Here is a 10,557-nt window from a genome sequence, read left to right on the forward strand (position 1 = left end):
ATTTGGAATATCCACCCAAAAAGAGATCAATTAATCATTAGTAGATTTCTATCACCTATCCGATTGAGACAGCAATGCCCAACAAGATAGCCAAGTCAGACTTCATTTCAATGCCCAAAAAAATAAAAATAAAAACAGATACACCGAGTAAGAAGTAAAAGAAGTTGGAAAGCCGAGCCCATAATGGTATCAACAAATAGCATTCAGTCAATTCCCGTGTCCTAGAATATTTGCAAAAACTACGCTAAAGAGAATGAAGAATAATCCAACACCTCTAACAATGGGGGCATGAACAATTAGAACAAAATCGAAAGCCTCTAACAATTAATATGCAATGCTCAGACTAAACCTACAAATCATCCTACACCCCCCTGTCTTGACCAGAACACCAAAATCACCATACAAATTCAGCACTGTTGAACCAGCGGGGTTGCACATAGGCACAATAAAACAAGCAGCAGAAACCTCACTCGGACATATAGAGAATGCTTGCGTAACAAATTTTTTTTTTTTTTTGAACAAATGAAAATTTATTTTGGGGTTTAAATCATGTATGTGTGAAGAAAACTAAAAAAAAATCTAGTTATGCAAACATGGATATACCTCTAAACCGCCAGCTAAAGCTCCCCTTAACGAATTATATTCCTCCTAAAATCTCCCCAAAAACCTCTCGTATATATATTCAAATGGTCACTACCCCCATTAAACTGCAGAAGCTATCAACGCCTGAAGGCTGCAATATAACTTTACAAGCTTACTTTGATATGTGTGGTCATCACATGTCATCGAAGTGAAAATAGTCAGCAACCCTGAAGTGCTTTGCAAGCCGGACGACAGAAGACCGCACAACTTCAGAATTTGGAGAGACAGAACTAGGCAGATGGGGTAGGCAAGCAGGAAGATATTGATCACTATCTTCTGAAGGGCAGAATAATAAAAGCACAGATTGGCAGAATATGAATCTGGAGAAAACCAACAGGATATGAATATCCAACAAGTTAATTAAAAAAATATAACAAGATTCAATTCCGCAGATATTGTAATTGTCTTTTCATTATGGAGTTGGCCTCCTAAATTATTATAAGGTTTTGATGACGTTCAACCTAACCCTGTAAAGTGTCCAAGGTCCCTCGCCCTTAGACAGTAAACCCGGGTACACGACTCCACCCACCAGAACCATGTATCAAACAATCCAAGGGAACTCCTAACGGGGAATCCAACCTAGAATGTCTGACTCTACACCCCGATGGATCACAAATGATTATAAGGTCAAGTTCAGTTAGGTCGGGCTGTAGGTCCCATTGGACCAATAATGAGCATAACAAATAATAAATAATAATAGATGCTACTTTGCTCAAAATGAAAGAAAAAAATACCTTAGAATAAGCCGTCTAATAAATGGATCATTTAAAACTTGTGCCCAAACAATATCCACGCTAGTTGATGTACAAAGTATGACTTCCCACTTAGCGAAGGCAGTGGAGAGTATGTTTTCCGCATCATTGTAAACATCCTAAAAATAAAGCCTCGTTAACACATTGCAACAACTAGAATATAATGAACTTGAACAAATTTAAAAAAATTCAGCAATTAACTTACTGAGTCAGTATCAGGAGAGGAGAGCCCAACCATTTGGCAAAATGCTGGTAGAGGAGCAGTCAAGAAAAAGGTAAACTGACTTCCATTTTGTGATAAATCAGCATTTGATGGGTTCTTGAATGCTGGCCTCAAAGGTGAAAGGAGTAGAGCAGCTGGCTCTCCCCTTTCCGCACCATGTAAAACCTGCAAATCATTTATCAGTAACATGGAACGTAGAAGCAACTTTAGAGAAATAAGAATCAGATGTACTCATGCTCGCTCATTTAATCTTGCAACGAAGAAACACTATATGTTGGATAAAGGTATATGCTAATACAATTAAAAGGAACCTTAAAACATTTGCGTTTTACAATTAATCTTGGCACATACCAAATGTATGGGGTAAAAAATGCAATGCTTGAATATATGTTCTAGGAGAGAATGAAATAGTAGAAATATTCTACCGGCTTTGGACGTACTTTTTCCATGAGTTCTATCCCCAAACATTTCCTTCAGTGAAAGGGGTTCTCCAAATGTCATTTACATAGTTGTAGTTAAAACAAGAAGTTCAAATAAACTCTGTAAAATAAGTTATAGTTGAACAATGCTTGTGGGGATGGGGCATACACATCAAGGGGTGGTGGCGGTACAATTGGAACCCTTTCAATGAAAATCGCACAACTCAATTTGGTTGGAAACTTTGCTCAGTCATATGGGCAAAAATAAGACCTACAAAAACATGGAGCAATGGCACCATATCAACCCAGTGGACTTCCATTGGGTTAAATTCCAAATCCCAGTCTTAACATTTCGAGACTTACTCCAATATTAAATTTAGTGTAGATATTACAATAAGCACAAATTTTCATCATGACTTTAAAGCAGCAAAACCTGATTTAGAACATATATACTTATACTTAGAACATATATACTTATCTAGAATAAAGCACTAAGCCTATCAAATCATATAAAAGTTTTGACAAACCTGCCTTGAATGCATGGCTATTATCACTATCAATAATCAAGAAAAGAGGTCTACGGGTAAAAGGAATTATATCACCAGGGTAGAGATTATTTGAACCTGAAAAATACAAAAACAAACTATGTTAGTACACGGATGGTATGGGGATTATGCCACTCATAAATGGAATAGAAACTAAATAGCACTTAAATTAACAGGTTCTATGCACAAATGCTTCAAATACATAACACGCAGAGCATGCATTCAATATAGGTACCTACCACGATGTCCTCTTGAACCAAACCACAGACAACTATCATAATAGCCACTTGACTCTCCCTTATGATTAATACTCGATTCAGACATATTGCTATTCTGCTCTTGAGAGAACTGAAAAGTTACTTTGTTTTTTGAAGATTTCCGTGATCCACCGGAGCTTTCCATCTGAGCAATATTACTACTAGGACTAGCCTTCCCTGCATGGATAATCATGTAGGTAACTAATCCAGGATAACAAAAGCTCAGTTATTATTGTGGTTACATAGAACTGACAAAAACCTGAGGCCGATAGATATAGTAGCATAACACTATCTGGAGGAAGCTCCTCGGAAATTGTAGCCATAACCTGCCCATGCATCACTAAGTTAAAAGCAGACTTACTAATGAAAACGCCATGAGAGAAGGAAGGATAAGTTTTTTTTGCAAACTTGATTGCTGACTCAATGAACACACTACTGATGTGGAAGCTTGCCGCATCAATTAGTATAAAAACATATGTTTTTTTAAATTTGTTTATAATTGACGTGGTCCCCACAGTAAGCGGTGTGTTAGCACACTGGATTGTAGGCAGTAGAACCCTATAAGATAACTAGCTACAAATGAAAGTTGGTTCAACGAGGTTGGGACTAACACAATGCTGAGATATGAACTCTTGGATACTAGAACATGGAGTACCAATGCAAAAGGGTTGATAGCATCTGCTTTTCACAGGATAGTATCCACACTGACACGACAACCCCCCCCCCCCCTTCCCTCAAAAGAAAGCAGAGACAAAACATTGTGTTTAAGGGCACTCCATATAGAATTTACGCCTCGAGATATGATATCCAGATGAGCTTCATTACTAGAAGAGCCTATATAACCAAGCATCTAGGCCACCTAGAGATAACTAAGCACTCCAATATGAATTCTCTTCTGATCACCAGACTAAAAACTTAATAGAATTTTCAATTTTCTACCGATCCAGAAGTATAAGCAACAGTTTAGTTGACTAGGAGAAACCAAGCAGGTGAATAAGTGATCACAGTATAAACAATTAAGTAATGCCTTAAAAACTCACCGCTATCAAATGTGCAACAGATGGTCGGTAGAGAATAGCTTTCCTTGGATTTGGAGTTAAGCTTGGATCAGTCATGTCTGCAGTCAACTTTATATCAATCAATCCAGATGCTCCAGAATGATCAATTGAAGTGCCATTCCCATTTGATTCAACTGGCCGCTTTTGATAGAAAGATTCACTTGGCTCCCATTCCAAACATTGTAGCATTCTAAAAGTATCCAAAGTAAGTTCAGCAAATTTGACCTGAATATAACAAGACGTGAACATTTGTAAGATTTTCCTAATGCAGGAATTAATTAATGATCCATCTAGTATAGATGATCTCTAATCAAGAAAAATACATTTAAACATGACTTATTAACCTCATTTCGGTGATAGCTTGTCAGCAGTGCATCTTGAAACTTTAGGACCTTCTTTGCATGGAAGCGAGTCACATATGGAAGAGAAGCTGGATGCGAATCAAACATACCACAATAACGCAACGGTCTAACATCCATAAATGCTGTATCAACTTTCACAAAGTGGACAACTTCTTGCACTACTTGCTTCCATTCTTTGAAGTTAGTTTCCTGACAGGAGAGTATAAATACCCTTAATCATGTCAGTATACGACTGGAAAGTAGTATCAGTTGATATTTAGAAAGATCAAAATTCTAATTAAAGATCTTAAACTAAACCGGTGAAATTTAGGAGGAATCAATGATGTCCGTGGTGATATTCATGTAAATTTGAAGTTAGTTTCCTGACAGGAGAGTATAAATGCCCTTAATCATGTCAGTATACGACTGGAAAGTAGTATCAGTTGATATTTAGAAAGATCAAAATTCTAATTAAAGATCTTAAACTAAACCGGTGAAATTTAGGAGGAATCAATGATGTCTGTGGTGATATTCATGTAAATAGACTACCAAGAGATATACATTTAAAGACTCAATTTAATACTCCTAATCTTTTAAATTAATAATTCCTCAAGTCACATGCATCCAGTTAAACATTTTACATCACCAAAGGTTTATTTTCAGAAAGTAAATTTTAATAGTTTGATTTATAAAAGTCTGTTAATAAGTGGAAGGCGAATATTGTCTTGTAAAAAGAGCAAATATTCAACCGTTCTACTTTCGCCAATACACTATTTTTGCAGTTTAGGTGACCCGTGGAGCACCGTATTAAACAGTCCATCCAGCTAAGCTTTTTCTGGATTAAACTTCTGCGATACCTATTCTCTAATTTCTTGATGTTGGTGCCATGTTAATTTTTCCAAGAAACAGCATTCAGCCATTAGTTTTATATCACTGTCAGAAGTAACAAATTAGAGCATCCATAGACTTGCTGGCAAAGGCAAGACTTCCTTTTTATTTCTGTTTTCTTCTTGCCCCTTTCTCTCTTTACCCCTTCCTCTGTGTGGGTTAGTCACCCCGTCAACCAAGCAAATCTACTGTACAGATCAGTTTTATACATGGCAACTCGCTATTTAAGCCACATTTGGGCCAATAACGCAACCGCCATACTTTAAATAAGCATTAGTTCACACCATAACCTAACTTTATCATCTTACTTCAACTATAACACAACTTTACAGCTCAGGATTTGGTCATACAGTTCATCTATAGACAATATAAAAAGGTAATATCTATTAATTTCAAATTTATAAGTCATATTCTGTTATTCACGTTAGAAAAGGGCATAACATGAGCATGCGAAAGGTACTGCCAGTCCAGATTCCATAATCTATATATCTTAGCTATCACGACAGCTCAAATAGCATCGTCTCACTTCTAACCGAATCTGGAGTTCTTGCAGACATAAACCTTTGAAAATTGGATAAAATATAAATTATTACTTAAAATTTCTTGAAAGATCCTTGCACAATTTAAACTGTTTTCTTTCTCAAAGAGTTTTGAAGTATTAATCATCCTCCGTGCTCCTAACTTCTAAGACGTTGTTTGGTTGCTGAGAAATTGAGGAAAATAAATGAGAAACTGAAACCAAGCATTTCTTATAATCTCTTAAATAATAAAGGAAAATGTAAAAGCGCCTTGCAAAAGTTTGTATACATATTGAGTTAAAAAAAACTTTGACAAGTAGAAATTGTAGAACAAGGCAACTCGAATTACTCCGAATTATTTAATCCATTTTCCCAGCAACCAAACAAATCCAAGTGCGAGTAAATAGAACCAATCCCGTTAAATTTTACAGTACATAAAGAACAAGAGAATATAAAGAAAGAAAGAAGATAAAAAGTCGTACGAAAGTTAAGCTCTAAATTCACAAACTCCTCGTATAGCTAATATAAACGAATAAATTACCCGAAAAGCAGCTTTGCTATCCTCAACAACAGCCTTGAACCGGTCCACGAGAGCCTTCACCATGTCGGTCCTTTTCAAAATCAAGGAGACTAGTAAAAACCTGGCGTAGAACCTCAGTTCCTTGAACCTCACCCCGAGGTCCTTGCTGTAGCCTTTGGATTCCTCGAAATACCTCCGACTGAGAATCGCTTCGTAGAAGATGTAGGCCTCGACCAAGAACCTGGCCTCGCTGGTCCGCATGTACTGGGAAAAGTAGAGCTGGCCGATCCGGCTGGCGATCTCGCCGATTTCCCAGCGGTTAAGGCCGGACTTGAGAAGGTCCCCTCGGTGCTCTTGCTGGTACTTCCAGAGGCGCGTGTACGCCTTGAATACTTTCTGGAAGTAGTAGTGGCTCGTCACCCGTCCGTACGCAGGTATGTCCCGGACCCTCGCGAACTTTTGGTCCGCGCCCTCCACGAGCGCCCGGAAGGTCTGCGCAACGGCGTCGTTCTCAGCCATGTCGTGCCCAAACCAAATCAAAAATCAAAAATCAAAAATCAATCCTCCGAACCGTAATGGTTTCCTCTCGCGGCCATTGGAAAATGAGGAAGTCTTGGAAGAAAGAGAAAACACCAGAGAGAGAGAGAGAGGTGGACTTTCTGCAATGAGATATTGGATGATTTGACAGTGGGACGACGGGGAAAACCGGTACTTGCTGCTATCCGACTCCCGCTACAGAATAGAGTGCTCTCCTGCTCCTGTCTCCTCCTGGCGGGTGTTGTTGCTGTGATGCACGCAAGTACGCCTTCCTGGGCATTCTTTACCGTTGGATGCGTTTTTGGCTCTATAATACTATTGTCCTATATGATTCTATTTTCCCCCTTTTTTGAACTTTTTATTTGCAATAAACTTATCACTTTCTTTTTCTTTTTGCCAATCCAAACTAGGGGTCAAAACGCACTCCGACTTTCGACTCCTATCAGAGTTTGGAGTTCTAACCAGTATAGAAAACGGACTCGAACAAATAATTTGTGTTGCGTTCATTCGAGCGAACAATCTATATAACAAGCAAACATCACCCAAAATTTAACAAAAAAAAAATTTTAATTTTTACAAAAAAGTTGGAATTCGGAATTAAAGTTCAAAGTCCATATAGACTTCGACTCCGGCTCCTACTCCGAACTCCGATTACTAGTTATTCCGACTTCAAATTTTACAAAATTTAGAATTGGAGCCTTGTTGAAACTCGAAAATTTTACCTACCCCAAATCGAAACCCATAAAAAGAAAACATCATAAATTACATTTTACATCTTTCAATTATTTTTTTCCTAATTTACGCATTACATTGTCAAAATTGATAACTAACAAATTAAGTAATCAATATAAAAAGATATTTTAGCCAAGTATAAATCTTATAAAAATAAACTCACAAACTGATGTACTTTGATGTCATATATATTAGATTATAAAATTATTTTTATTGTAAAATAAATATAACATATGAAATCATATCAGTTTGTAAAATTACTTTTATAAGATCTCTTTGTAGTTGTACCATTCTCAATAATCAATAGTTGACAAATTAGGATAAGTCACAAAAGTTACTATTGTATGGTACCATGCTCAGTAAAAGATTAACTAGTTATAATTGGTACTCTTTATGCTAAAACACATGATACTATTGTATGGACAAATTAGGATAAGTCACAAAAGTTGGATGACAAGAAGTTCACCAATTGTTGCATTGGATAAAGAACATGAAAAATGATTGAATTACTAAACTATAACAATTTGTTTATAACTATTATTTTATTATGCAAATTAGGTAACAAAGTTATGCAATTTTACATTGTCGCATGTAAGAGAAACGACTAAGCAAAAATTTAAAGTGGTACGATGCTAGGGTGCACACCAAATGTGCACTCCAAATATGCACATCAGTGTAAATGATTTTTTTCTTTTTTTCTTTCAAGCAATTTTTATACATCTTTAATCATTGACAAACAAATTAAAAAATATAAATTCACTATTAGTCACTTATTTAAATATTAAGAAAAAAAATTAAAATATATTAATTGACATATTTGGTAGGCACATTTAAGAGTCATACTAGAATTTTCCTTTTTGGTAAGCTAATTATCAAGTCATAAGTCTTTTAGAAAAAGACGGAGGGATGAAATTAGAGTAATGTAATGTCTATTTTATATGTCTATTTTTCTCTTACTCTAAGGTTGTGTTTGGTTCTCAAGTTCAGTTAAGTTCAGTCTAATTTTAAGCTGAGTCTAATATCCAAACACTCAACTCTCAAATTATTAAACTCATCCCAACTTAAAACATTTTTACACGTGGAACCCACAACTTTTTTTAACTTAAAACATATTTATACGTGGGATTCACAACCTTTTTCAATTTTTCATAAAAAATATTAAACTCGTCTTAATATCCAAACACACTTTAAACTCAGTTTAGATGAGTCTCACATAACTCACTCAACTACTCAACTCATTACTATTTATAAAGAATTAAACTCAACTGAGTTCAGCTCAACATCCAAACGCAGCCTAAGTTTTATAATTTAGATAAAAAGTTTAAAAGGATTTTAATTTTAGAAGAGAAATGTTATATGCTCTTAATTTATACCACTCATTTTGCTCCCTTGATGTGGCGCTACATGACTTGTTAACATAATTAAAACACACAAATATAAAATAGTAGAGGAAGTCTATGATTTTAAACTTCTTCTTTTTTGTATTTTTGGGCATTTTGTTTTAAATATATATTTTTTAAGGTTTTTTTTATAAACTAAGTAATGTGGTGCTACTGTAATGTGGTGCTACGTCAGTAAAATAAAGTGAATAGTATAAATTAAAAAACATGATAGCATTATTCATTTTAGAATATAGGTTTTTATTTCCTTGATTTGATTTTTTTTAACAAACGGATGAAGAAGATTAGAATTGGATTGAGTGGAGTCTAGATAATGATAAGTCTATAGTGTAGGTTCACTAATCATGTCCTAATTATCTGTAGAGATCATATGAGACTTGATGCTTTTTAGGTTGCTTTTACATGTTGAGATGATTTTAAATGATCTAAGTTAATAAATAGTAATATTTTATAAATTATATTAAGATGTGTTTGAATATAAATATATTGAAGTATGTATTTGAACCTATAAAATATATTGAGATGGATTTAAATTATTTTATAAAAAAAAAATAATAAATTTTATCAATAATGAATTTAAGAGATGAATTAAAATACAACGGAGCATGACCTTAAAGTTTACATAATGGAAGGACTATGTGTTCGTAATTTAGTATATTAAAAGGAAGGGAAGCGATTATTCTCTTGTATTTTTGAGTATTCCGAAGTGGAAGTACTGTCGCTAGTGTTTTCGGCAATGGTGCGGCTACTATGCCGCCACATTTTGATCGCTAGACATATCGCTCAGTATAAAACTTTTTTTTTATATATTTTTTAATATATTTAAAAAAAATACATTAATATATTTAAAATCAATTATTTAATTACTAAGTAACAAAAAAATTAATCAATGGTCAAATAGAGGTGTCAACTTAGAGAGGTAAAGTAGACTTTCTCTTTTCACAAACTCACCAACAACAATAAAAACAAGGGTGCAGCTACCATGCTGTCTCATTTTGACTATTGGGCATACTGCCCAGCGTAAAACTTTTTTTTTTCACATTTTTTTAACATATTTAAATATATTTAAAAAATAAAAAAATATACTAATACACTTAAAATCACTTTCTTAATCACTAAATAAAAAAAAATAATAAAAATTTTAATCAACGATCAAATGGAACTGTCAATTTTGGGAGGCAAAATAGACTCTCTCTAAAAACAATATTATTCTCTGCTGGAAACGAGAAAACAGAAAAATACCACAAAAGCAAAAGGTAACAATAAATTATTTTTTATCAATTATTATTTACCATTTCACACTTTATATTTTGTAAAAAATATATTTATATTTTGTAAAAAAAAATTATAAATATAATATGTGAAAGTTAATTGTAACTGATGTATAACGAGACAATAAAGGCAAACGGGAGATAAAAACAAAAACCACAATCCTCCCAAACTCAATATATGAATCAAGGAAAATGATTTATATATAATATTTTTTATAACATTTTACCTAATTATGTATTAAATGAAGTAATTTTATAAAATATCTTCTAAAAATAATATTATTTTATAAAAATATTTTTATCATATAATATTATTGTAAAATATATTATAAAAATATATTATATGTATATGATTACTCAAGAATCAAATGCATCACAATCATGCTATTATATTCATACATCTATAGGCAGAGATAGCTGTAAAGCTATTTGTACTTGTGGTCAAGGTGTTTTG

General features: G+C 34.1%; 1 protein-coding gene across 2 annotated transcripts; it reads right to left on the reverse strand.

The window, feature by feature from the left end:
- Positions 1-148: 148 nt before the first annotated feature.
- Positions 149-6,999, reverse strand: LOC109012030 (protein SCAI-like). Of its 2 annotated transcripts, XM_035694328.1 has the most exons (9): positions 6,185-6,999; positions 4,241-4,447; positions 3,879-4,121; positions 3,098-3,164; positions 2,821-3,015; positions 2,568-2,659; positions 1,600-1,782; positions 1,377-1,513; positions 149-962 (listed from the first exon to the last, which is right to left on the reverse strand). In XM_035694328.1, exons 1-9 carry the CDS (start codon positions 6,680-6,682, stop codon positions 776-778), a joined length of 1,809 nt encoding a protein of 602 aa, XP_035550221.1. In that variant the 5' UTR covers positions 6,683-6,999; the 3' UTR covers positions 149-775. The 2 variants fall into 2 exon arrangements, 1 of the variants encoding a protein (XP_035550221.1); XR_004802501.1 differs by lacking the exon at positions 149-962 and having other exon boundaries at positions 1,400-1,513; positions 2,564-2,659.
- Between the last annotated feature and the right edge of the window lie 3,558 nt (positions 7,000-10,557).

Source organism: Juglans regia, chromosome 10 (assembly GCF_001411555.2).
Source record: "Juglans regia cultivar Chandler chromosome 10, Walnut 2.0, whole genome shotgun sequence".
Lineage (NCBI taxonomy): Eukaryota > Viridiplantae > Streptophyta > Magnoliopsida > Fagales > Juglandaceae > Juglans > Juglans regia.

What these genes read in the sequence shown, in the direction of transcription:
- LOC109012030 (XM_035694328.1), bottom strand. Translation starts at nt 6,682, where the DNA reads ATGGCTGAGAACGACGCCGTTGCGCAGACCTTCCGGGCGCTCGTGGAG. An exon ending in TGGTTCAAGAGGACATCGTG is followed by an intron (nt 2,660 to 2,820) that starts GTAGGTACCTAT and finishes TGTATTTTTCAG; the next exon opens with GTTCAAATAATCTCTACCCT. An exon ending in CCTCTCCTGATACTGACTCA is followed by an intron (nt 1,514 to 1,599) that starts GTAAGTTAATTG and finishes CTTTATTTTTAG; the next exon opens with GATGTTTACAATGATGCGGA.